General features: G+C 44.3%; 1 protein-coding gene and 2 long non-coding RNA genes across 11 annotated transcripts in view; 2 read left to right on the top strand and 1 right to left on the bottom strand.

The window, feature by feature from the left end:
* Positions 1 to 2,987: 2,987 nt before the first annotated feature.
* The window catches only part of tiam1b (TIAM Rac1 associated GEF 1b), a 55,334-nt gene continuing 31,827 nt past the window's right edge, over positions 2,988 to 26,494 (bottom strand). For 7 of the 8 annotated variants that reach the window (XM_035534029.1, XM_035534026.1, XM_035534031.1 and 4 more), the window contains 20 exons: positions 25,573 to 25,719; positions 24,763 to 24,837; positions 23,503 to 23,673; positions 22,894 to 22,998; positions 21,978 to 22,059; positions 21,752 to 21,838; positions 20,663 to 20,875; positions 19,931 to 20,031; positions 12,408 to 12,611; positions 10,612 to 10,680; positions 9,471 to 9,596; positions 8,611 to 8,719; positions 8,347 to 8,526; positions 8,093 to 8,211; positions 7,783 to 7,891; positions 7,266 to 7,324; positions 6,951 to 7,056; positions 6,758 to 6,845; positions 6,310 to 6,482; positions 2,988 to 5,816 (listed from right to left, as the gene is read on the bottom strand). In XM_035534029.1, the coding sequence (XP_035389922.1) occupies positions 5,281 to 5,816; positions 6,310 to 6,482; positions 6,758 to 6,845; positions 6,951 to 7,056; positions 7,266 to 7,324; positions 7,783 to 7,891; positions 8,093 to 8,211; positions 8,347 to 8,526; positions 8,611 to 8,719; positions 9,471 to 9,596; positions 10,612 to 10,680; positions 12,408 to 12,611; positions 19,931 to 20,031; positions 20,663 to 20,875; positions 21,752 to 21,838; positions 21,978 to 22,059; positions 22,894 to 22,998; positions 23,503 to 23,673; positions 24,763 to 24,837; positions 25,573 to 25,719 (2,859 nt within the window). In that variant the 3' untranslated portion in view covers positions 2,988 to 5,280. Of the gene's footprint in view, positions 5,817 to 6,309; positions 6,483 to 6,757; positions 6,846 to 6,950; positions 7,057 to 7,265; positions 7,325 to 7,782; positions 7,892 to 8,092; positions 8,212 to 8,346; positions 8,527 to 8,610; positions 8,720 to 9,470; positions 9,597 to 10,611; positions 10,681 to 12,407; positions 12,612 to 15,689; positions 15,895 to 19,930; positions 20,032 to 20,662; positions 20,876 to 21,751; positions 21,839 to 21,977; positions 22,060 to 22,893; positions 22,999 to 23,502; positions 23,674 to 24,762; positions 24,838 to 25,572; positions 25,720 to 26,494 lie in introns of those variants that run through there. The other variant, XM_035534033.1, reaches the window with a different exon arrangement.
* On the top strand, positions 18,775 to 20,669 carry LOC113578713. Its single transcript, XR_003410794.2, has 4 exons — positions 18,775 to 19,027; positions 19,513 to 19,658; positions 19,897 to 20,204; positions 20,578 to 20,669. It is a non-coding gene; the product is annotated as an uncharacterized LOC113578713 (long non-coding RNA).
* LOC113578712 lies at positions 20,682 to 26,420 on the top strand. Of its 2 annotated transcripts, XR_004776890.1 has the most exons (7): positions 20,682 to 20,769; positions 22,897 to 22,968; positions 23,147 to 23,241; positions 23,510 to 23,642; positions 25,624 to 25,705; positions 25,884 to 25,936; positions 26,328 to 26,420. It is a non-coding gene; the product is annotated as an uncharacterized LOC113578712 (long non-coding RNA). The 2 variants fall into 2 exon arrangements; XR_004776891.1 differs by lacking the exon at positions 23,510 to 23,642.

The raw sequence follows: 26,494 nt of genomic DNA, 5'->3' as shown, positions 1-26,494 counted from the left end.
GCCGACGCTCTAGATGTGGACCAGAACACTCTGGCTCGCATTATCACTTACATTCAGGAAAAAATACGTAAAATAATGTCAAATATAAACAACCTACAGGTTTTGACCCTCTTGAAGATGCAGCCCGTGTTGAAGACAGTAACTCAAAGGACGTGAAAAATGTCTCAAGACTGTGAGAAATTTAGGAAAGCAAAAAGCTGATTGAGGCAAAGCCACAGAGCAATATCTGCTGATGATGGAAATTTGAGTATCTCTCACATGGGCTGTGTGGTTTTCTACACATACATGTACATAGTGATGCAAGTCACTTTAACATTAGCTACACCCTCAAAAATGTTTAAGCTTATCAGTGTCTAAAAGCTTTGGTCCAGTTTTTGGTCCAGACATCCAGGTGTGAACAAATGGAGAGAATTTTAATGAGGTTTGTTTGAATATTGAATCCAATGAGAAGTATTCTTTTCATTGGTCTCTGTTTTAGCACACCACAGCACTTATCAGTAAACATATACATAAAGCTGTGTGAATTAATGAAGGCTTTTTACTGTTGTTAAAAAAAAAAGTGGTTGTTTGTATTATCTGGAGTTTTGATGTTAGAATTAAGCAAAGCACATAGAAAAAAATGATTTCTGCATACCTGTTATATGATCAGCAGGTGCATTGGAATAACAATAGACATATGAGAAGAAAGGCAGTTTCTGCACACAGCTATAACTCGCAAAACTTCAAAATGCTTATTTGAAGAAAGAATTAACATTTCAGACAGGGACTTTTGTCTGTCATACATGTATGTGTGCTTTGCGATTACACATCTTCATCCTGGTTGTCACAGAAAAAAATAGTCTTGGTCTAAGCATCAGTGGTTGAGGTGTTGACTATGGCTCTTGCTTCTGTATACACAATAAAACTTCTTTTTCTTTTTTTTTAAATAAACATGACCATAAAGGATTTATAACTAACAGAGATCATCTTGCAGAACCAAACATGGTGCAAAGGATAGCAGGGCTCAGTCAGAATACACTTTCCTGAATCCAGAATACACTTTGAAAATCTATAATATATGTATTATAGGTCTAGATGAAATACGTATTTAGCTGAGGCTGGCGGGGCTTGAGTAGTTTTCTAACTGAGTCCACTAGGTATAGAATCTGTCTGCACTGAGATGATACCAACTTACTGCACTTCACACATCTCCCCACCAGAGGTAGTAGTAGCACAGTAGTGGCCTTGACCAGTATTAATTAAGCATTCCTTATGCTCTGATTGTATGGCATGTGGTATCATATCACAAGCTATGTCCTGGGTGTCAGGGGCATTGCTTGGGCAGATAAAGATTTGGTGCTCAGCCCAGTATATTGTTTTGGGTTATTCTCCAAAATTATTCATTTTTACATTTTAATTTAATGCGACACGGGACATCACGTTAAAGCAGGAAGAGTGCGGGGCTAGTAAGACCAAGGTTATGTGTTTGATACCCATGGAGCACAAATATAAGAGTGTCTGCAAAAAACAGAAACAAAACTTAACGTATTAACTACTAAGGCAAAAAAAGAGGAAACTAAAAGTGTAAATGTAAGCTCCTACTATGCACAAAGCACAGAAATGTTTCTTCACCAATGTAATTCTTCAACAGTTTGCAAAACAGTAGTGCAACAACAATACATTTTATGTAATGTAATTCATTCCATTTAGCTTGTATACACATTATTGTTTACTTTTACTATTGCTCGCTGAGACAGATGATTAATATACATAAGTGCTAGTCTGAAGGAGCATATACAATATGGAATACACTTCCAAGAATGATCTGGGTTTGCATGGACAGTCTCCCCTAATCTTTTTTCCTTCGAGCATTTGAGTTCAGTCTTCTCCTCATTTCCTGTCGGTCCACATCAACCATCTCCCCTTAAATGTTCTCCTAACAAAGAAACAATTCATAGTTCAATTCATATTCACAATCAATAGTTGTTTCTCAGTGATAAGCTACTTCAAAATGAGTCATTCAGTTAATCTCTTCTTGGTTAAAAATCAACCCACAAACAATATTTTAAACATAAATGATTAAGATGAAACTTAAACTATTCCATCTAGCATAATTTTGTGAGAATCCTGATAAACATGGTCAAATACCTTTAAATACTAACAACATTGATTTCATTTAATTGCATCGTTTAATGTGTTCCTAAGACTGTTTTTCTGTGATCCTCAATGAAAAACTCATTTCTCTTCACCACTTTCCTCTAGCCCCACATCCTTTCCACTCACCATTTCATCTCCTTTTCTCCTAACTAGCAACAATATTTTATATACAAAATGATCATGCTAAAAATATAACAGGAAAGTGGTGCTTGGTAGGGTTGTTTGATAGATAATTAGGAAACTCTGGCAGAATATCTGTCCTTCTCTTCAGCTCACTCATATACACCTATTCCCATTTTAAGCCATACAGCTAATCTTCAATGAGAACACTTTTTGATACATTAATTCAGAGGTAGTTAGCAAGCAGTACAGATTTAATTACAACTACATCTTGTACAACTTGTCATTCATAGCACCAACCTCTTAAATTTCTGATAAAATCACAGCGAGTTAGACACGATAGCGAAATGGTAACTTCCGATTTCAACCCGCTCAGCTGAAGGTCTTGTTGGATATCTGATCAAATGGTGACTGTCGACATCAATTGAATGTCCGCTGAGAAAACGTTAGCGCTTTCCCAGATGTGCGCCAATTTCGCTAGGTGTAGAACTATGTTCTAAGCACTGTGCTACTATGCCACACTGTATAGGTTGCACTGTGAAAGCTGTGTGCTGTTGGGACTGGCGTGATTCACCTTGGACGAAAGCACATGCTAGCCTGTAGCCCTCTAGACTTGTGGCAGTAACCTGCGATTCTCACAGCCCCACCCTAATGAAAACTGGCTAAACTTAACAGGGAAAAGAAAGAAAACAGCTGGACCATCAGACAACACCAGACAGTTTTAAGGATATTTATGAAACCAAATTTATTTGATATAATATTAATACACAGCTCTATTTACAAAATAAAATTTAACACTCTGTAGCACAATGAGTACACTTTGTAAGTATTATTCTACAGTAAATCCATCTAAAATATTTTCCACTTTTCATTTGCTCCTTTTGATTGCATTCAGCAAATTTGGATTTCAATAATGAGAAAAAAACAGTATGTAGAAAAAGAAAGAAAAATAAGTACAACAATAACTCCATTAATCTATTGTACAGGGTTATGACCAGGGGCTAAAAATAGTCCTTAGAGACCCCAATCCAGCCCATATTTTTGGTCTTCTCCAGCCGATCTGGGTAAACAAGAGTCACTGAATAGCTCGAACAGATCTAAAATGTGGACTGGCTCTGGGTCCCTGAGAACAAGCTTCAGACATCTGGATCAAGGTGTGTACTGAAGTGAGCCTTGGGAGGGGGGAAAAGCATCATTGAGTGTGCATTTAAACCAGGTAAGAGCAGTAACTATTACAATCAACCAAAAAAAGAACACCGTTTAATTACTGTCAACACTATTGCCTTTGCTAACAATTAAAAATTCAAGTAAAACAGGATCCGTTGGGGGAAATAAACCATTAACCAACATAAAAGAAAATAGCACAAAAGAAATTCTAAAATGATCATATTTAAAAACTGTGCCTTTATTGCATGTGAAAGCGAGACAGAAATATTCCACTGCCTTTCACTGATGCTCCAAACGTGCAGGAGGTAGGGTTTTTATGGTAAAGAAGGCCTTTATGACAACTCAAGGGCCACCATACTAGAGTTTAGTGTTTTTCTCTGGCTCATGAAAGTTATACTCATTGATATTCAGGTGATGAGTTGAATTGACTGCTTTAAACCAGAGCGAACAATATAGAAGATAGGACTCCAGGACTGGAAGCAGATAGCTACATCTGTTTTAAGAACTTGAAGCTGCAAATTGTTCTACAGACACCATGGGAAACACTAACTGATGTTCATCATCATCATCATCATCATAGTTCTCCTTTTCCCTTTTGTTTTAATGGATGTTTTATGTTAAACAGCAAAAAATGCTGCATGACTAGATTAATAACTGTATGCCATCTGAGGTTCTACCCCTACACTTTTAATTTACATAAGTGTATGTAATAATCTATGTACAAAGTGTTAACCTGAATTCTTTAATCTTGAATCCTTAAAAACATTAACTTAAAAAAAGAAAATATATACAACCCAAAAGGCTGCTCTGAAAACATCACTGTACACATTTTGGACAATATTTAGCTTACTTAAACTCATGTAATATTTATCATACTAATTCTCACTGTGTACTTCAGAAGGGCATAAATAAAGACCCTTTTTAGAATACAACTTCCAGATGCTTAATATGCAGAAATAAACAAATAAAACAACAAAAAGTGGAAAAAAAAAACTCAGTTTTGCCAGCAAGTGGCATTCTGAGTTGCATGGCATAGCTGCCATAGGGAATGTGCAAATATAATATTTGATTAAATTTTCCTGGTCGTACTTCAAGGTGTTCCCCAAAGTGTACGAGCTTGTGAAGGAGAGATTTCTATGGTCTGCTGATGTCTGTGGTGGAAAAGCACTATATCATACAGCTGGATGTGTTCTTCAACCCGTTATGTATAATTAAATGATTGTAAGCACCGCAACCGACAATATACGAGTGAGTATTTGAGTGCGTTTGTGTGTGTGTCTGCTGCCACCTGTACATCACTGATCAGACCATTCCTCAGGTCCCTGCAGAAAAGTCAAATGTTATCCGATTCTGATTGGGTTCTGATTGGGTTGAATTGCAATTATGGTTGGTTCATAATGGGTAGAATTCAAAAGGACAACATTTGAAAAATTTACTCCCTTCTCCCTCCAGAGGACAATTGCTTCATATTTCACAGGATATAGCATTAGGTTTGATATAGAATGGGGTTTGGGATCCTCCCTCATCCTAATGCCTGACCACTTCCTGGAGACCCATATTGCAGTTTAGTTGGCTGAAGTCTTCCAGCCAATTAAAATCTTGAGATCAGGTGTGTTAAAACAATGGTTGATAAGATGCTTGAATAAAGGGAAAACATTTAGAAATGTGGGTCATAATTTTAAAACCATGGTAGGTAAGAATATTTATCTTTATCTTGGGGAAACATTTTCATTTCTGAACTGCGGTGTGGCGCTTTACGTGAACTTTGCAAGAAAAGTTCTCCTATAGGAGGACTGAGGGGCAGCCGATGTGGCTGATCCAGAATCAGTTGTTTTACTTCAAGACGCTAGTTAGCCTTCAGCTCTGCGACGCGTCCTGTGCATCTCCGTCAGGACTGTTCTCATCCCGTCGCACCCAGATGACCTCATCACTGAGCACTGCCTGCTCATCCACGCTGGCCACAGACATGGCACACTGCTTTCCCAGATGAGAGAGCCTCAAAGCATGCTGGGATGTGGCTTCCCTGCCTTCAGTTTTGGTTTGCTCGTCCTCGTCCATTTTTCTCCCAGCAGCGTCTCCCCCCAGTGACATTGCCAAGAGGGGCCCTTCCAGCTCCTGCTCCGTCGTGGGGCTCAGCGCTGAGTGGCTGTGGTCTTCATCACCTTCCTCATCGCTGAGTATATCCGTCTCTTTCACCTGCTCGTGCTCCTCGTAGCGCTGCAGGTCGAACTGCTCCTCCACCCAGCGGTCTGTATCCCCCGGCTGCAGGGCAGGCTGGGAGTCCGGCGAGTCACCATCCGCATCGCCATCCGCATCGAACACAATGTCCGTGTCGATGGTGAAACGGTTCCGCACCAACTTACGACGGCCCAACATGCGTGTGGGGGCAGAAGCTGTGTGCAAACATAGGAATTAAACATCATAACATGAGAATATGTTGTACAATAGAAATTACTACAAAAATAAATAACTATACAACATTACGCATTATACACTGGCAAAGAAATGTGACAGTCCTTGGTGTGACTGGGAGGTGAGTGTACCAGAGGGGTGGGAGGTTCGACATAGATCGTTCTAGCTTCTTGAAAAATCTGGAATCACTAAACCAAGTTAAACGCAGGAATTCTGCTTCACGGTGAACCCTTCAGATGAAGCTAGGCAGTAGTCTCGCATGATGAAGCTAGCAGATGACCGTTGAGTACAAGAGCTCAATATACCAGGTAAGGCTAGCAAACACAGCCGGTGAGGCTAGTGGGTGTGGCTAGCGGATTAGGTTAGTGAGTGGGGCTAGAAGGTTGGGTTACTGCACATGATCATCATCAGGTGAGGCTGGCAGGCTGAGTTAGTGGGTGGAGCCAGCAGGTGATGTTGTGCAGTGGTGGCTACCTGCGCGGTTCATGGCAGGGCGAGCCCCCTTTAGAGCGCTCAGACGCTTCCCTCCAAACGGCACGTACTGCTGGCTGGGTGGGAGACTCTCCGTCTTCAGCAGCTGACGCCTCTGCTTGTCCCGCAGAACGGAATGCACAGCCTTCAGGAAGTCCTTCTTGCTCTCTGGAGAGCTACAGGGCGAAGCAAAAGTAAGAGCCAAGTTATGGAACTGATTTAGTAAACAAGTAAACACTCAAGGTAATTCATGATGACCTTCGACCTAAATGGGGCTTTAATTTTGGTGTGAATTAGGTGCCGTTATGTATGATTTAATATAGGAAGTGTATTTGTGTTTTTGTTTTGAAGTGCATTTGTGTTACTTTGTGTGTGCGAGGTGCAGGTGTGCGTTGGAACATGACTGAGATGTTACGTGGATGATGTTTTAGTGCGGGAGTGGTGTGCTGACCTGCAGCACAGGTGAAACACTCTCTCCGGTCTTCCTTCTGACTCGGATTTCACATGGATGATCTCGCAAACTGCAGCGTTGTCACTATCTGCAGACAGAAGACACACACGTGGGATATAAATACAATCATTATCATTATAGATTTCTAGAATTCAGTGTGTGTGTGTGTGCGCGGGCGTTTACTCTTCCTCACCTGCCACCGTAAGGGCACGGACCTGGAGGGCATCAGTGGAGATCATATGACGGAATCGGAATGGGTCCTTCTCCTCTCCAGAGATAGAAGCACGGTGTGACCCACCCTAAGACAGACCGGAAGAGAGAGAGAGAGAGAGAGAGAGAGATAGAGAGAGAGAGAGAGAGAGAGAGAGAGAGAGTGTTTAAGAGACACAGTGTCATATCTCTAAAAAAAAAAATAAAAAAATCATATCAGTAAAACCACAAGTCACAACTTGGAAAAAGTAAAAATTCAAAATTATTACAGTGATGAGGACAGAGACGAGTCACTCACCATTTTCTTCTTCTGTTTGGAAAACTCCTTACATACGAACACCACGGCAGTCTTGAAAACTGTAGAGAAGAGTAAATGTCACTTCTGCATTAAGGAAGGGGTGAGAAATAAGGGCGAAGCTCTAATGTAACCAGAATACTGGGGCTTCAGTGTGCTTTGAAGCCTTTCCTGTAACATGGAATAATAAGGTATAATACGATGCGTTATGCTGTAACAGGGCATAGGTCACAGGAAGTGGTTGATGGGGAATGCAATATTTTAAATAATGAAAAGGAAAGAGAGTTATGGCAGTCAAACGGTCCAATGTCAGTATGGGGTGAACAGGACATAGAATGGCAGCTAGGATCCAAAACCCAGCAGGCAGGCAAATACAGTCAAAAACAAACCCGTCGCAAACCAGAGCTGAGGATTCGCGGACTGGGATCTGATTATTTCTAGGCATGTGGGGAAGTGTGGAAGGGTGTGGTAAGGTGTGGGAGGGGTATATCAGGGTGTTGGAGGGGCTAGTGGGGCATACCAAAGGTGGCAAGCTGGGGCTCCTTCTTCCACTTGCCCAGAGAGGAGGGAGGATTGAGCCAGGTCACCGTGGTGTGTAGTAACAGGTCTCCCATAGACAGGTCAGCCACCTGCATAAATTGACGATAACAGAAAACAGGCCATTGATAACTCTGAAAATCTATAACAATTACAGTAGGATTACCGATGGATCATTCTCTGAGTAGATGACAATGCGCGTTTACAAGCTGCTCTGGATAAGAGCGTCTGCTAAACGCTGTGGTTGTAAATGTCTGTGGATTCATGTGCATGTGTGAGATGGTATTGGGCACCTCTTTCTTATCTCCAGTCTGGTCAGCGATGAGCTGATCAAACACAGCACCAAACTCCTCATGAAGCTTCTGCATCTCATTAATGTGGCTGGCTACTTTATTCATGGCTTTCACTGCAACTACACACACACACACACACACACACACACACACACACACACACACGTAAGCACAAGTACATCCACACATTCACCCAAATAACAGTCATACAGAGATGCCTGGACAGACCCCGTCGCCCCCACACACAGGCTTACCGTCGAGGTGGTAGTGCTCTTCGCTGTCTGGGTCGGTGAGTGTGTAGAGCTCACGCAGGAGGAGGGGGTATTTTAGCACCCTCTGGATCGGTTTGATCAGGTATGACTCCAGCGTGGACGAGTGCTGATGCTTAGGGTTCCTCTCATCAAGAAACGCTTTGAAGTCTGGGTCCGTCTTTGCTGAGAGAACACACGTGTGCACGTGGTCGCAGGAAATATTTTTACCAGTTACAGAATATACATTTATGGGGGTGGGGGAGTTACCTTTTACCAACACTTTGGGCACTTTGGTGTGGCTAGCGCAGAAGGCACTGTAGATCTTAAAGCGGTCTGCGTAGTAGAGGAAAGAGCCTCCCAGAGAGAAGAGGATTTTCTGCAAAATGAGAAAGAGATGCAAAATGAGAAAGAGAGCCCAGGTGTATGAGTATATTATAGAAGTGTTAAAGACAGAAGACCAAGGCTATAACCATGTTCATTTATTTGATCAAGTGAACAAGGTTTAGGCATTAGCCAGGGCTTTAAGTAAAGCCGAAAAACCAAAATCAAGGCTCAGTCTGGCCCAGATCAATACATGGGTGCTCCATCCTAAATGGAAAAACTGACCCCAGATCAACTCTCAGAGACACAGGATAAATATAACCCACTGTTAGCAGTCACTGTTAAAAATGCATCAGGAATAGAATAAACCAAAATTGTGTTGTCCATGTTTGCATGTTTATAAGCACTGAACTCACAAAACCAATTTGTCCAGAGTCGCTTTTAGCAATGCTTTTATTTCGCTTTATCCTCATTATTCATTTTCTTTAGCATTTAATTTGTATTTATGGTAGTAAGCATGTGCTAGATCCTGTAGGAAACTATAGCCCCAAAATATGGAAATAAAATGCAGTATTAGAATAAACAAGAAATACTGTATAGGTGCTCAGTGGAATAGTATGACAGAAGGCTGTAGGTTGTGGGTGGAGGAGAGGAGTAGTTTTGTGTACTCTGTAGGCTGGTGCAAAGGAAAGCTGTAGGTAGGGTGGTGTAACAGGACATTGTAGATGGTGCGCAGAGGAGACAGTGCTCAGTAGCATGGTGTAGGAGGGGGCAGTTTTCTGGCCCCTTGTTCATCGATACCCCACCTTGAACTGCTCCACCCTTTCCAGCTTGTCTAGATCAGGCACTAGCCGCGTCCCGTCCTCCAACGTGCGCAAGAACTCCACCTGAAACTCCACCATTTCGGGCAGGTTCCCAAACAATACGTCCAGCTGATATGCACACACACACACACACACACACACACACACACACACACACACACGAGACGGATGAGGTTATGGACAACAGTAATCAGCCGCATTTTAGCAAAATCAGAGGAAAGTCTAATCACCGTAGTGGATGAAAATAGAAGCCACAGAACATCCAGCTGAGATGAAGCATTAGAATTATAAACCATGTGGAACCGATTCAGGATTTATACAGCTGAGCGCGCCGGCTGACTTCAGCACACCAAACAGTCACAACAAGGGTAAGTCTGAGTCGAACCTTAGTCAGAACGTAACTACTCAATAAGTTACACCTTCATATTTATGCCTTGTTTATAAAAAGAACACAAGCGAGTTTTGCTTTTATACATCAGGTATCAGACTACAGTTTCACTGGATGCGGTAGCTACATCGGTGCTGTAGAGCTCCCCCCACTGGCTCAGGAGGAGAAACGCACATCGAAAAACAGTCTGCGCCTCTTCTCCTTGGTTTTTTCCTCCTTCTCTAGCTCTCTCTCCCTTTCTCTAATGCACTTACAAATGTAATACAATGTAATAAAATACATGTTTCCGTTGATACTCTCTTTGGGCAGTTACGTCTGATACGCTGAGAGGCTGTAACGGCTACATTCCCATTGGCATTAAATAGTCATTATGATTTACAGAACATGAACCACAATATTCTGGGCTAGCATGCATGCATGTTGGTCTGATTTACAGCGAGGGCTGATGCAGTGACCGAGGTGTGTGTTAATGGACACGTCCATATTTCACTGCCAGTCTAATCCCACACAATGCTCAATATAGCACATCACTTTCATCTTTCTCTCTCTCACACACACACACACCCCAGCACATACTCTCTCCCCACATTCACACCCCTAGACTGCGCGTGCCTATGTGGGAAAGTGCATGTGTATTTTCTTCCATGTTTCTTTCGCCGGTCCTACTGCGTGATTATGAAATCACTCTGCAGCCATGCAAGCATAGAGCACTGCACTGTAAGGGTGTGGGCTTACTTCATCCTGGGTCAGAAAACTCTCTTTCTGCAGAGGAGTTAGATATCTTCCAATCAGACAGTTCAGATCCTGAAAACAAGAAGGGAAGTGTTAGAGCAGATAAGAGGGTGCGTGCACACGCAGACAAGCTCACACACATTAGGATGTGCTTCACAAACCTGTATTTTACTGTAGTTAAACAAATCATGGCAGCAGCCAAGCATAACCCTAACCTTAGTATCAAAAAGCAAGTTGTAGGCATGTTGGAAATTTTTTGTTTTGATAAAAAGCAGAATTTTGCATTTAATAATAATAATTAAAAAACACCCCCCCAAAAAAAACACACAACACTTATGCATCAAAAGGCTCCACAATATGGCATTTATTATGAGAATCTTTCCTCCCCACAGAAAATAAACTACACACATACACCAGTTAAAGTCTCCTACTTGTGGTCAGTGTTTAGTGCTGTATACGGAGCTTTCAATGAGAGCATGCAGCGCATATTTGCAACACAAAACAAATAGCAAAACATCATCACAGGCTGCAGTGGAAATGTGTGTAGTGTGTGTATACACACACAAATATATATATATATATATATATATATATATATATATATATATAAAAACCACAATCAACAAATTTAAAGAAATGTAACAGAGTGCCATCTCCTTTCACACTGGAATAAATCTATCAATACAGTTTTACAAACACTCATTTAAAGTGTGTATAATTTAATCTCTCAGCTCAGCACACCCACGATACTCAAAGTGTATGTACTCTGGATTCATAATCAACCTCAGGAACAGCCTATTTACAGCAGGGCCACCCAGAGAAAACCGAGATCTTAACTGTCATTGCTAATGTTTCTGATGTCCTGCATCCTACAGAAATACAAAAAGTTTGCAAAATGATTCTGTTAACCCAGTCTTTGTTACAGAAAATTACAAATGAATAAGATGCATTCCATGATTAGTAGGGTTCAGCAGACAAACATTTGGCTTTAAAAGTCAAGGGTTTGACCCCAGTGGCTGCTGCTACTGAGCCTCTGATCTAAACCCTAGACCCCATGTTGCTGTTTGAGCTTGAGGATATCAATTATTTTTGGCATGGTCGGTTCCTGAAGCCATCTCTCCTACTGAATAAAAGAAAACAGGCGATCTCAGTAGCGATCTCAGTCCTCGACATGCGAAGTCTTCATACCATGTTACTGGCCCGAACCTAGACCGGGTTGTACCACTCCAGAGCTGGCTAATGTAACTCAACTGGTATGAAAGTGTGACTTAAAACTAAAAACCAAAAATGTCAATCTGAGAGAACAGGAACTGCATGCAAACAACCAGCCATGCTTAGACTATAACAGGCAAAGGGTCAAAGAATTGCTAAATCTGTAAAAGCATAACGTGAACGACCAAAGTGCGAGGGGTGAATATTATTAGCACAGCCCATACTCACAAACGCTAATGATAGAAACAGAGGAAAAGTACAATGAATCAGAAAATGCACGCTAACACAGACAAGACGAGGCCAACAGGCAACGCATGACAAAATAGCATGTATTCAAGCATGCAGTAATGAAGAGCAATTACTTATATCTGCATTAATGAGCAAGAAGTATTTATACATGCATTAATTGACAGGAAGTACACGAAGGTAATGAGGAACAGGTGTTAGCTCTTGGGGGAGGCGGAGTCTTGGGTGTGGAATGATACAGTAGTACTGGAGCCGGTGCTATTCAGTGTGTAGTTAGTTCTGCCGTAATAAATTACTCTGCCTATAATGAGGTGTGTTCAGACACACCGAGCGTTACTGACTTTGACATAGGTGCGTTCAGTCTCCACAAGTTCACAGATGACCTTTCGGAGTTTGTCCGCGTCGGAGAGCTGTCGAGGGGTGGTAGCGTTCGCCGTGAGCGAGGAAGACTCCATCCCAGAGGAGGAGGAAGAGGAGGAGACGGCTTCCGGTGAAGGATTCATCTCATGAAGGCTGCGGCAGAAGGCGGCTACCTGCTCTGTGCTCTGGGGGGGGGGTGGAAGAGAGAGAGAAAGAAGCAGAAGGGGAGAGTAAAGAAGCAGACCGCTCAGAGAAGTGTGAAATGTCTCAGCTCTCACAGAGCTCTTCTGCTCTGCACAAGTTAATATACTGCACACAACGGCGGGGGACGGGGGAAAAAAAAAAAATAAATAAAAAAAAAAAAAATAAAAAAAAAAAATCACTTAAAGCCATTTGATATATTTTGAGTCAGTGTCTCCTGTTCTCTGAATCTACCAGCGCCCTTCCTGCTCCTCTACTTTGTCAAAACATGAAAATAACATGAATAATTTATTAATGTATAAACTTGTTAATATAAAAGCCATGCATTCTCTCTCTCTTGCTCTTTGACTCTGTCTCTCTTCTTGACAGCTGGCTTTTCGAGCTTCCTTTCCTTCAAACCAAAACACGAGCACCTGTCCTTCTATCCTGTTGTCATGGAGACGGCCGTCATGGCGCATGGGAAAGTGTCGGCCATGCTTTTATGCTGACGGACTGATGAAGAGCAGAATCCATCACACACACACACACACACACACCCCACACCGTGATGGATGGGTCATTATGAGATATCGGAGGCCAGTTCATAGCATCTCTCCGTCTCTCCCTCTCGTTACTTAGCAAAGCACTAGATGTTCTGAGTGGAACAGCAGGCAGAGGTCAGCTTCACACTCTGGAGCCTGCATGTCACTTCCCACACTCCCTCCGGTCATCCTCTTCACCAACTTGCCGCTACAAAATGACTCCAACTTCTGAGCCTGACTTTTTCCGCTGACTTGCAATGTCCTGACAGGAAGGTATACATTCTTGTAAACCAACGTGGGTCCTCGCGCACGCACACAGTACAAGCCTCAGCAAACGCCTGAATGCACCTGGTAGCACCGTGCTACTGACATGCTCCTGAGGGCATCGCTAGCTGAGCCACGGCCTGGGGAGAAACACGGCTCGCTTTACCATGAGAAGCGCACAAGACGAGGCCACTTTTCTTTAGGAACTATTGGCATGGAGAATGATGTACTTACCAAATGTATTAGATAAATGATAACTGCTATAATTCACCCACAGAAAAAAATATACTGCGTGTGACATCTTATTTCCAGACACACTGCGTAGTATGGCTTATGAAACTTGTTAGCCTTTTGTGCGCCTTTCCTTGAGCAATTCCAAAAATCAATTGCTGTGGGAAAGGAAACTGTAAATGTGTGTCTTAAAGCAGGACATGTTCTGGATCAAACAAAGCATCGTTTGAGTGGATAGTTTAAAACGAAGCTCTCCATGTGCTGTCTTCAAACGGTTTGGGGGGGGAAAAAAAATGAACAAAAGAAAATGTGTCTTCAGAGTCCGTGTGGTCGTTTGGCCCTTCGCAGAGCTGGGTTTCAGTGTTTCACACCATTCATGAGGTTCTGCAACACGACAAGCTAGGGAAAAAAAAACCCTCACTGGTCTCTGTGTTTCTGATAGAACTGCCTGCATTAAAACCAACACGTCTCTAACCAGACAGGTAAAGAGAGAGGAGGGGAAAGAGATGGAGAGAGAGAGAGAGAGAGAGAGAGAGAGAGAGAGAGAGAGAGAGAGAGAGAGAGAGAGAGAGAGAGAGAGAGAGAGCGAGCGTTCTTGGCCTCTGCAGCTATTTCCTGTAAATCCTGCAACAGCATCATCAGCACAGAACCACAATCAGAAGACTCAGAGCAGAAATCACCTAAAGACAAGATCAAGGCTACTGAACACACACAGATAAATAGTATGTGGTAGCTGGTTAAATGTTGTTTGCTTGTCAGACTGAAATCAGCCTATATACTGTTTTTACATACAAGATTATAATACACAGCAAAACAGACACTGACAGCAGATAAAACAAACAGTTATACATCGACAGCAAGCTAGTCATTTTACACCAAAAAAAATGCTGACATTAACAAGTGCACACCTAAATACACCATCCCAGCAAGGTTCATTCTGCCTGATCTCATATGTAGGCAGTCAGTCTAAATTCCTTCAAGCTTTAATTTACTAAATCTCATTTTTCTTCATAGAGGCTTTTTGCATGCAGGAAATGTCAATTTCTCTAGCAAACCGTTTCCTTCTGAATAAACAAAAACAACCAACCTGTTTCATCCTGTACATAAACAGAACCACAATAATCACTTTCCAAGTCATCCCACGCAAGGACTCACATCGATGAGGAATGGTGCCTCTCTGTCACACACACACACACAGTCCTTGTGCCTTCTGAGCAGTAGCTGCGCGAGATATGACTTCACATTTGAACCCACATATGGATCATATGCTATGAACAAATGGCACCTTCACACCTCTGTTTCTGGGTGCGTGCCGACTGCACACACACCACATGTGTTCTTTCTGCTCTGACACACACCAAGTCGTGGTGTGATGAGTAGAACTGCCGTGATGACAGAACGGGAAAAAGCTCCAGAAGGAAAGAGCATGATGTTGTAGAGCATCAGAAACAACTTCTGTAGACCCCAGACTGCACAGCCCTGGATATACCTCCCTGTGTTTAAATTCCAACCCTGCTCTACTACCCCATGCAGAGTTTAGCTCCAGCCCCTTTCCTGGAGATCCATTACCTTTGCAGAGTTTGGCACCAACCATGCACCTGTAGATCTACCACCCGTACAGACTTTGGCTAAGAACCTGCTCCTGGAGATCTACCACCTCTGTAAAGTACATCACCAAGGTGCTAACGGAGATCTGCTCCACTGAAAAGGTTAACGTCAACCTTAATTTTGGCATGAACGCACCTAAAACAAAGCAAAGGGCAAACTGTGGGTGTTGTCCAATTGCCTGAGACGCTGTTAGATCCAGAGGGTCACCATGACACCATTAAAGTATACATTTTAAATTACATGGAAAAACAGTAAACACACACAAAGTTTACTGGGGTGGGGCCACTTACAAATCAAGGCCAAAATAATGCGATGCACACAATGCAAGCACACACACACACACACACACACACACACAAAAAGTGTGACAGCAGACAAAGAGAGTGAAAAAATGAGCGATACAGAAAAACCAAAGAGATGAAAGCAAACGTTCCTCACCAGGTGCAGCATACCGTAGATGGACTCGGAGGAGCGCTTGCTGTGCCTGCTCCTTTTCAGCACAGACATGACTGATCCTGGGTCAGCTCAACAAGCGAGCCTCACGGCACGGCCGCACACACGTGACGATAAGCGCTGTGCTCAGACCAGTCCCTACCGGGGCACAGGCAAGACAGCCGCACACAGACGCTGACTACCCGGCACTGAACAGTGCTCAGACACGCATCTACATTCTCTCTCTCTCTCTCTGCCTCCCTCTCTCTCTCTCTCTCTCTCTCTCTCTCTCTCTCTCTCTCTCTCTCTCTCTCTCTCTCTGCCTCCCTCCCTCCCTCTCTCTCTCTCTGTCTCTCTCTGCCTCCCTCCTCCTCTCTCTACCTCTAGTTCCTGACAGATGAAGGAATAAAGGAAAAAAGACAGCAAAGAGAGCTGAGGCAGTGCTAATGATGTTTTGGAGCCTCTCCCTCCACCCTCCGTCTCTTCCTCTCACTCCCTCTCCTCTTTCGTACTTGTTCCCCCACCTACACGCTACGCGCGGCGCGGCTACATCACCCCCTTTCCTCGGTTCTGCCACGGCACTCTCGTTTCCGTTATCCCGTCTCTCTTCCCCCCCCTGCTCCGAGTCTCCTTCTCCAGAAGCACGGCGGGAATATCAGAGTGTGAAGTGACAGGTGAAGTGACACAGAAACAGATAAGTTAGGCAGACAGATCGATAGATAGGAGAGAGCTTGCACATGTTTGTGTTGCTGCTCCAGTACTAGAGGGATATCGGGGTAGGCAGAAAAAGAAAGATGAGAATAAGGAGACCGTCAGAGAGAGAGAGAGAGAAGAGAGTGGGAGCTATATAGGAAAGCGTTTAAGCATAAGATGTGCAGACAATTCTCACAAAGCCAGCTATGCACAAACCAAGCTAGAGGTTTTAAGACAAGCTAACAAAAAGAGCGACAGAGAAAGGAACACAACGGTATGACTACTGTATTCAAATGCAAATACAAAGCAAGACATATGAACAGAGAGCAAGCCTCCTTATGGGAGTCCACGCGCTGCAGTCTGATTACGGCGGAATCTGATTACAGAAGGGTCTGATTCACACAGCAGCAGGTCAGGCAGACTGTGTGAAGAGTTCACAGGGAGACAGAAAAAGAGTGTGAGTTAGACAGAGAGAGAGAGAACTGTCATAAGTTGCAAACGAATGAAGCTCAGTGTAAGCTAAAGCTTACGGTGCAGAGATATTTCATTATGCACAGATATTCACCATTCAAAATGAAGGAGCGATTTGGCCACTGGCGACACATTTGGTTCTCTGGCGGACCGAAGTGCCGTCTATAAGGGGACGTCCGATCCGAGCTCCTCACAGACCAGGTGATGGGCTCAGATTTGGCACACTAAGCCCTGAACAGATACACAGAATGCACCGTATTTTCAAAGCTACCACCTACTGCCAAAAAAAGCCTCTTCAAATGGCAGAGAGATAAGATGTTGAAGAAATGTGCTTAAAGTAAGTGGGGGTACGACCATTTCACTGACAATAAGTAAAAACATCTAGAAATAAGACAAATACCGTGCCAAATGAAGGTTCATAAAATTGATCTCAAAAAGAGCATGTTTATTGGCTACTCTTAGTGCATCAAGATATTCCTGGCAGCAGTGAAATGTCTCACTTCAAGATTCACATGGACATAGCCATTAGGCTGACCTAGCTATAGCTAGGGTTGGACAATCAAGAACCATACACAACATTACAATAACACAGCCATATGTTATATATGGGAAGCTTTTTCCCCCTTGAAAGCACTGATGTTTTCTCCACTTGGTGCTCAGTGTAAATTCAGCAGCAATGCATTGGGGGCTGCTGCATTTTTTTCAGAGCCTGATACGCTTGATACATGCTGAACATCACGGAGCTTCAGGCTTGGCTGCAGCACTGCTCTGACGCTCAGGATTCAGCAAAACATAAGGGCGAATCAGGCGAAGACACGCCCATCAGACCGGGACACCCACTGGCCCGGCAAATTGCGGTGCTTTGGCTTCTGATTGGTCTGCGTGCAGACAGAACCTGAAGTAGTGATTAGGCTGAGGGTTAGCTGCCATGTGAGGTATTCTCTTAGCCACCGAGTGGGTGTATGGAGGCGGTCCTCTCTCTCTAAGTGCAGGGCAGATTCAGGTCTCCCACTCCCGCTAATAACAGACACTATGCCTATAGATCATTGCCTCAGTCTGAACATCAGGATATGTCCAACCTGCTTGCCTTGCATGTGAGAGACTGTGGTGGGGTGAGCGAGAGTGTGCGTGTGTCCTTAGGCTAATTAGGAATTCTGTTACAGTCTTTGCTGAACCCATCAGCACCGTCCCCTGGTGCTGCATAGAGAAAGTGAGAGGAAGAAAGAGAGCAGGAAAGAGTGAGAACGAGAGAGAGAGGCTGGTGGAATCGCAGCATGCTACCAGAAAGTCAAACAAGCACACACACACACACACACACACACACACACACTTCCTCCTCCATCTTTTCCACTTCATTCAGTACTCCAGGACCCAACCACCTCATCACTGCCCAGGGGACGAACACCCTTGCCAGTCCGCTGCAGCCTGGCCTGCCCCCAAGACCAAACCACCCACAGCCATTTAAACACAGTATTTGTGCCAAAGAAACCCATACAAACAGCTCATTTTGAAGCTTATATACACAAATAAAAGCATTATGAGTAACATATTAGCTATTCCTTACATATTACATTTACTCACATGGAAACAAACAGCCCTCGCATTGACGGCCTTCACAAACTCACTTTCATTCATCTCCTCATTCAAACATCTGCCTACAAAAGTCTTAATTACTTCCCCTATTTCGGCATTTAGAATGCAAACCCAAATCAAAGACTTCTAGTGCTCATTTTGAACACGCTAATGAGCCCCCAGCCACCAGGGCGACTCGCTGCCTCATAGTGCTGGAGACATGTCAGATGGAGAAGCTCAGCTCTGTCGTACAGTCTGCTGCATGGTCTGGGGACGGCGGGTCGCGGAGCTCCCCCAACCCCGGGAGACTTCCGCGGAGGAGGCGGAGCGACAAGCGGCCCGGCGCGACCCCTCACGACCCACGTAACGCTCCCCGCATTCCAACCTTTCTCCGAGCTCCACCGGCAGTCGCCAGACGTGGAAATGCAGGCGTCTGACAAAAAAAAAGAAAAAAAAAAAGAAAGCCCGTCTAGGTCCGCCGAGCGTAGCGTCCCACCGTCGGCCCGCCGGGAGGGATCTGTGGCAGAGGGCAGGACCGAGACACCAGACAAACTGCTCCAGACTTTACGTAACGGCGCCTAATCACGGCCGCGACACGCCGGGAATGCGTAAGTTCCCGCCTTAGAAGGCCATTTCAACTTTATTTTAGCAAAATATAACACCTGAAAACAATATTTAAATATTGCTAACAACGTTGTAATTCTGCGTGGAGCGCACAAATCCACAAAAACGGCTAGCTGTTAGCGTTAGCTCGTTGTTTCTGTGTGTTTTTTTTTTTTAGCAGCTCTGCTGTGAAAATATTGTAGCCATTTTATGCATATACAGCAAGTTTGCTGACCCCCCCCCCCAAGTTTTGCTAATCTCGTTGTCAATTGTAAAACAAACATTGTAAATCATTGCGTGTCCATATCATGTACTAGGAAGTGTAGATCGATCTACTGGTACTAGTGTGTCAAAGTGAACAAAACCTTATCATTGAAAAAACTTCTCTCACGGAGTCTTGACACGCGTGTCTCCTTAAAACATTAATCGGAGCAAGTAAAGTGCTTCCATTTATTTCCAGTTATTTTAGGTTGCTGATGTATGTTTACAGGTGGCCGATATTTCTTGGAGACAATTCAGGCGAGCTGGTACTGGAAGAGCTGAATATAGTGGAACGTAGGCGACCGAGCGGCGCTACCCAGACCTTCAGCCTGCCACTGTGAACCTCATACAACTGCACCCAGCTATTCTCAGCCTGTGTGTGTGTGTGTGTGTGTGTGTGTGTGTGTTTCCACGCACAATCGTACAAGTACATCTGTGCCATATTTAGAACTATGAGAGCATTTCAGTTTTTGAACTATTTTTGTGTAAACACAGAGTCCACATTAATATATTGTAAAATTGCCTTTGCACCATACTAAATGTGCTGTAAAGTTGTGAGTGTGCTGTAAATCCATAATCAGTAGGGTAAAACTGTTATTTCATCCTGTAACAGTAATGGGACGTTGCACACCATCAGAGATGTCTACCTTTCCGTAGTCATCGTATTCACCAAAGAGCTCGGAGTCGTCGTCCAGGCTGTCCCCTGACGTCTCTGAGAGGAGACCAACCCCGTCATCCAGAATTTCCTCTGAGAGAGGACCAGATTAGCACAGAATGAAACACCTGCATTGCAACCTTCAGCTGATGCACAGTTGAGTGAAGACTTTGAAGGTCTGGAGTGCTCCTCCTTCACTACCCAGAGTTCCAGCAGCTCTGATGCACCCTCCACCCAGCTCACTGATTGGTCATTTTCTGAATCAGGTGGGTTGTGGCAGGGAGAGGCTGGAATGTGGAGTGTAAAGGTGCCACCATCCCATGATATAATACGCTAATCAGAAAATGGTCTTGTGTATTTCCTTACGAATTCAAAATAACTAAGAAAAATAAATAACTAAGAGGGCAAAGTTTGTTTACACCAAGTTACTCTATGTAGCAGTAATGAAGTAACTATGCTCAGATTAGCATAACAATAGAACCCATGAAGCATGGATGAGTGATTAGATAAAGGGTTGCATCATGTTTGCATTATTAAAACAGAAAAAAAAACAGTTGGGTCATTTTGATTCTGCTGGTTCTGATTTCAGAGGGAGCCCAGCTCACTCTGGTTCTAACCTGACCCACTTCTGACCTGTAGGGTAAATGAAAAATCCAGCTCGCCCTGGGTGTATTGCTCCAATGACTACACTCGTTTTGGTTCTGCCGGTTCTGTTTCAACTCACCCTGGTTCTGAGAGAAGATGTCAGTATGGAGGTGCTGGACAGCGTCTGAGCGTCTAGGGGGCTGGAAGCAGTGCTGCCTCCGGTCCACCAGGGGCAGCGTGTTCACGGTGAGCGAGAGGGACGTCTGTGAGAATGCTGCCTTCATGTCCGAGAAGGTCAGAGAACTGGAGTCCTTCCCATTGAGCTGCAGGATCTCATCACCTGCATTCAGACCTGCGTACCCACCCAAATACCCACTCAGTCAAACACAACCAATATTAACACAGTACACAAGGACTTCCACATTAACATATGCAAACATAGGCACAGCCTTACTTCCACCAAGCTTGCGTTATAATTAATGACCCACTACAGACTAAAATGTGACTGTGAGGGCACCTTGACATTTAAACACAAGCTAAATATCTTAATGATATTCCGATTAAATATCCAAACGTAAAAGCCGGACAGCTTCTAATGGAGTCCAGCAGCCGCTAGCTTCTCTTCTTTGTGCACTTGGGCTCTGTTGAGCTGCAGGCTGATGTACGTCTTGGAGAAAAGCGAGATATCGCCACGAAGTTGTAGTCAGATGGGGCCCAGAGGCAGGCCTGGGCATGCAGCTTGTACCCCTAACCCTGCCGGCACTTGGCCTTGATGTGCGCACAGTTCCGCTGTCAAATATGGCACTGGGCAAATTGGTGTTAGGCTTAAATAATGGGGCTGGGATAGTATAATGGTCCTTCCTTTTCCTCCGGAGTGGAGCATGAGTCAGCTCGCATGTCTAATTTGAGGCTTGCAGAACCCCCACAAAGCTCTCGATACGTGCGTTACGTAATGTTGTGTGGCACAGCAACACAGTCCACTAGCGTCTACAGAAACACAAAGCCCACAGTACAGCACAGGGAGGGAGATGAAGAGAGAGGAGGGAGAGAGAGAGAGAGAGAGAGAGAGAGAGAGACGCAGAGAGGGCAACAGAAGGACAGAAACCGAGAGAAAGAGGGGGAGAAAAAAACAAGGAGAGAGCAGAAAAACAGCTGGAAAACAGAAAGAAAGAGTGCATGCACTCTAAAAGAGAGAAGCTACTTAAGCAGAGAAGATGGTGTACTGCACCTTTAGCGAACGCCAAGCCTCCTGCTTTGACATCTGTGATGTAGAGCTGCTGCACACCCTCGTCCTCCACCACGGAGATGGAGAAACCTGTCAGAGAGAGGACAGCCCTAGCTATCAACACATCGCATGCACAAACAAACCCAGGCTGCTAGAGCAGAGAGAACATCCCACCCAGCACAGAGAGATCGTCTGTCAGGAATACTAACAGGAGGGTTATGGAGCCTACCGTATCCGATCATGCAGGACTCATCCCGATCAAACTGTATGACTTTCCGAATCTTGGAGCAGAGCTCAATCTCCTTGTAGAGCTGATGGAGGGGAAGAAAATGAGACATATGCTTTTGTTCTATTTCACTTCGAGTCTAGCTCTCCATTTGCAATGCATGGGCTTTGCAATGGTTTAGTCTGCATACGGTACCAACAGCTAAAGACAAACACACTGAGAGACAAAGAGGGAGATACATAGATGGACAGAAAGAGGAAGCGAGACCAAGGAGAGAGAATGAGAAAGAAAAAGTGAGAGAGCAGCAAAAGATGTGGTTTTTATTTGCAGAGATCTTGCTCCCGACAGGATCAACATTTATCGGTAAAGCCTGGCCAGCATAGTCATTCGCAGCCACGTTAATCAATGGATCATTTCAGTCACATTTGCAGCTTCTAAAAATGAATTTGTGAAATAAGAGAGTGTGAAATTTGTATATGACAGGTATGTGATGGGTGAAGAGCCTGGAAAAATTGGTATTCATATGTCTGCTGGTGCAATACTGTGGACTGGTCTGCTGGTGGCAGTGGTGTGGGATTTCAAACTGGACTGAGCATGTGAGCAAGAGAACGAGACGCTAGCAGTATTTGCCATGACTCCCTGCTTGTTATGTAGTTCATTGTTTTGAGTGTTTGAGTACTTCTGCTTTTACTGTCCACTCTTATGTAGGTGGATCCAAATTCTTAGTGGAACAAATGTACGTGATAATTATCCTAGAAATTACAAACTAATAGGAACTTTGTGACCCAAAATGGCATAAACTAAGTGAATGATTTCAAATACAGCCTCTTTTAACTACACAAACGCATCTTTAAGCTGTGGGTTTTGGGGGGGGGGGGGATAATAATAATAATAATAATAATTTCCACCGCACATTTACCAGGTCGTAGACGTCCTCCTCCGGTTTGGGGATGTAGAACTGCACCTGTGTCTCGATCAGGAACTTCAGCCGCAGGTAGTGCTTGGTGGGATCCAACTCATTAGCCTGGGGGGGGGGGGGGGAGAGCGAGAGCGAGAGAGAGAGAGAGAGAGAGAGCGAGAGCGAGCGAGCAGTGAGCCAATCTAATGCCCAATATCCTGCATAGTGTGATGGCTATATGTTTTGTAACATGAATGATTGTGTGCCGTTTCAGAGAAGCAATACTTTAGAAAGGATGTGTGAAGAAGGAAGGAGACAGCTTGACTGGGCAGAGGCTCATGAGACAAATACCCAGAGCGTCACGAGCAGGTTAACAGAGCACTCACTTGCACAATTTAGCATTTTTGCTAAATTTACACATTTCTCACATTGCTATAGGTAACAAAACCTAAACTGATTGAGATTGAATTTGTTTATTTGCACGATTGGCTATTTCTGAGCTGGTCAATAATTAATGAATTAATGCCAGCATGCGACTACATTCATCTATTAAGATAAGCCTAACGATGAGCTAACCTGCCTCTTCAGAAAGGCTGTGTGTAATTGGCTGGCATGAGGAATGGGCTTTACCTTGCAGATGGTCTCCAGGGTGTCGAGCGCGGACTCTCCAGGTCGCACGATGGCTAGCACGGGGCGCCCGTTGGGCAGACACACCCAGGAGGGCGTGAGGTGGCCTCTTGCCCAGGCGTCCTGCTCTGCTCCTGGCCTCAGTGAGCCAATCACACATGCTGGGTCACCTTTCTACAGCAGGAGCAGCAAACAGACCGTGAAACTGGCTAACAACACATTAGCAGCTATGCACACACACTTAGAGCGTTTGGCAGACACTCTTATCTACAGCCACTTACACATTTAATAGCATGACAGTATGTGAGCTCCTTGGGAAACGAACACCCCCCCCCCCCCCCCCCCCCCCCCCGGCAACAAAACAAACCCTCTCAAGGCAGGGGCATGGCTAAACATTTTCTTACAAAGCGTATTAGACTGATATACACTACAACACACACCTTCACAATTACACAGCCAAACAGAATGGTTCAATCCAAGCCTAGCTCCATCAAAAAGAAGAGATGTGTTGAAGAATGTCTCATCAAGTCAAAACCTGCCATACCAATGACCTTATGGTGCCACTACATCATTACCAACACCCAGGCACTGCTAACTGGGGTGCTTTCAGAAAGATGGAGGACAGAGCAAAATTTGGCTTATTCCAAGTGCTAGGCTCTCTATGCAATAAGGCTGCTGACCCTGCATCACATCGAAAAAACCCCAACCAAATTCGTTAGAACTGTATTCTCCTGGATTATGATGAGTATCTTGGACTCTAACCTACTGTACTAGCTAGGATGCATTCTATGAGTAAATGACAAAGTACTTTTGTAAGTCGCCCTGGATAAGAGCATCTGCCAAATGGCGTAATTGTAAATATAAATGATCTTGGAATTGTTCCTAGATTAGCAACAATTCTTAGGACTACAGATATGGAATGTGAAGCAGGATGAGAGTCTAAAAGCTATGGCCAAGAGCCAAAACTAACAAGACTCACAGAGAGAGCTGATCTGGGATCAGCTCCTTTGGCCCATGTAACTATAAAAGGCAAAAACCAATCCCAGATACCACAGGGCCCTTGAACTTTCCAAGGGCTGACAGGGTGACAATGGTGTCTAGGTCCGATGGTAGTAAAGATGTTTAGATGATGAATGGAAAGGATGATTGAATCAATGTATAAGTGGGGCTGAGAAGGCAGGATGGATGAATGAATGTATGGCGAGATGATAAATGGACAGAGTGATTGATGGAGTGAAGGGCGGACGGGTAAGTGGGGCTTACGAGAGTCTCCCTTGAAGATTCCCCAAACATGCCCTCCAGAGCGCTCTTCATTGGCTCTTCCCCTTCTGCGAAAACCTGCGAAAAGAAATGTCTAAGTTACTAAATACATTCAAATACAAAAACACTCAACATGACAAAAGTGAATGGATGAATAATCTCCACTCCAAACAGAACTGTGGGGTTGTAATGGCGTGCACTGAATACTGTGTGTGGGCGCACTGAGACCACAGCGCCAGAGGAAGGTGTGTGTACTGAATGAAGAACAATATGAAAACACATTCACATAGGCGTTTCTGCTTTATGCTGGGGTGGGAGTTTGTATTAAGTTTGTATTTGTATATTTGTGTGTATTTATGTACATTTGTACACGTTCAATCTTGGTGTGTGTGGGGAGGAGAGTTATTTAATCACTATGTTTAAATGGGTATGTGTGTATCTGTGTGTAGGTGTTCCTGTTTGATACTGGGGTGAGGGTGTGTGTATCCAATTTTTGCTGATGTGTGAACATTGTGTGTGTGTGTGTGTGTGTGTGTGTGTAAACCTGTTTGATTTTGGGGTGTGGGGGGAGGGAGGTATATATGCACATGTGTATACACCTGTTTGATACTGGTGTGTGTGTGTGTGTGTGTGTGTGTGTGTGTGTGTGTGTGTGTGTGTGTGTGTGTATATGTATGTACCTGTTTGATACTGGGGTGTGTATGTATGTACCTGTTTGATACTGGGGTGTGTGTGTGTGTGTGTACACCTGTTCGATACTGGGGTGTGTGTGTGTGTGTGTGTGTGTGTGTGTGTGTGTGTGTGTGTGTGTACCTGCTCGATACTGGGGTGCGCTTTACTCCTTCTCTTGGAGTTGGTGTCCAGCCCCCACAGTGATGAGAAGCGGCTCTTGCGTTTGCTGGTGGAGCGTGACATGGCGTGAGCCCGCCTGCGAACACCACTTTCTGTACGTGCTGCCACCTACACACACACCCCCAAAAATTTTATTCAACATTTACTTGAGACTCATGGTGTGTTTTCTCTCTCTCTCTCTCTCTCTCTCTCTCTCTCTCTCTCTCTCTCTTTCTTTCTCTTTGTCTACTGTTTTCTCTTCTGATTTCCTTTCTAAAATGTTCTGGACAAAGGAACAAAAAGCCCAGTCCAGACTAAAAGACCAAACGAGCATGCTGGGATAGAGGTGTGCATTTAGCCTTTCAAAACACTTTCTATACACTGCCTTCCCAGAATTCTCTCCCCCTCCTGCTGCTCCGGCTATGGGTGGCTACATACACGCCATATCGACCAGCCAAAACCAAGGCAGACTTTTAGAAGAATGTCCCCCCCACACACACACATACACAAAACATTAACATGTCCAAGAAGCACACAGACACACACAAACATGTCTGACAAAGACACATGCTCCCAAATCTGTCCAATACACACACACACACACACTCAATTTCTAACAGACATGAGAGTGGAAGGGGGCCAGGTGCCCCCGGTAGCACTGTAACTAAAATAAGTCTGATCCAATGCTGCTTGGCATTCATTTATATAGCTGCGGCAGGTTTCTGTTAAACTTGCAGGAGGAATCTGAGGAGATGGCGCAGAGCAGGGCGGCATCACCCAGTCCTGAACGTTCCTGTCCAAACCGCACACAACGCGTGCGGCTGTACACGAAGAAGCGGAGATGAGAGAGACTGGAGAAATGGAGATGGAGGGAGGAAGTGGAGAGCAAGATGATGGGATAGTC

Source organism: Electrophorus electricus, chromosome 15 (genome assembly GCF_013358815.1).
Source record: "Electrophorus electricus isolate fEleEle1 chromosome 15, fEleEle1.pri, whole genome shotgun sequence".
In the NCBI taxonomy this organism is placed as follows: Eukaryota; Metazoa; Chordata; class Actinopteri; order Gymnotiformes; family Gymnotidae; genus Electrophorus; species Electrophorus electricus.
Note: the sequence above shows the minus strand (reverse complement) of the source record. Positions and strands in the feature narration are given on the sequence as shown.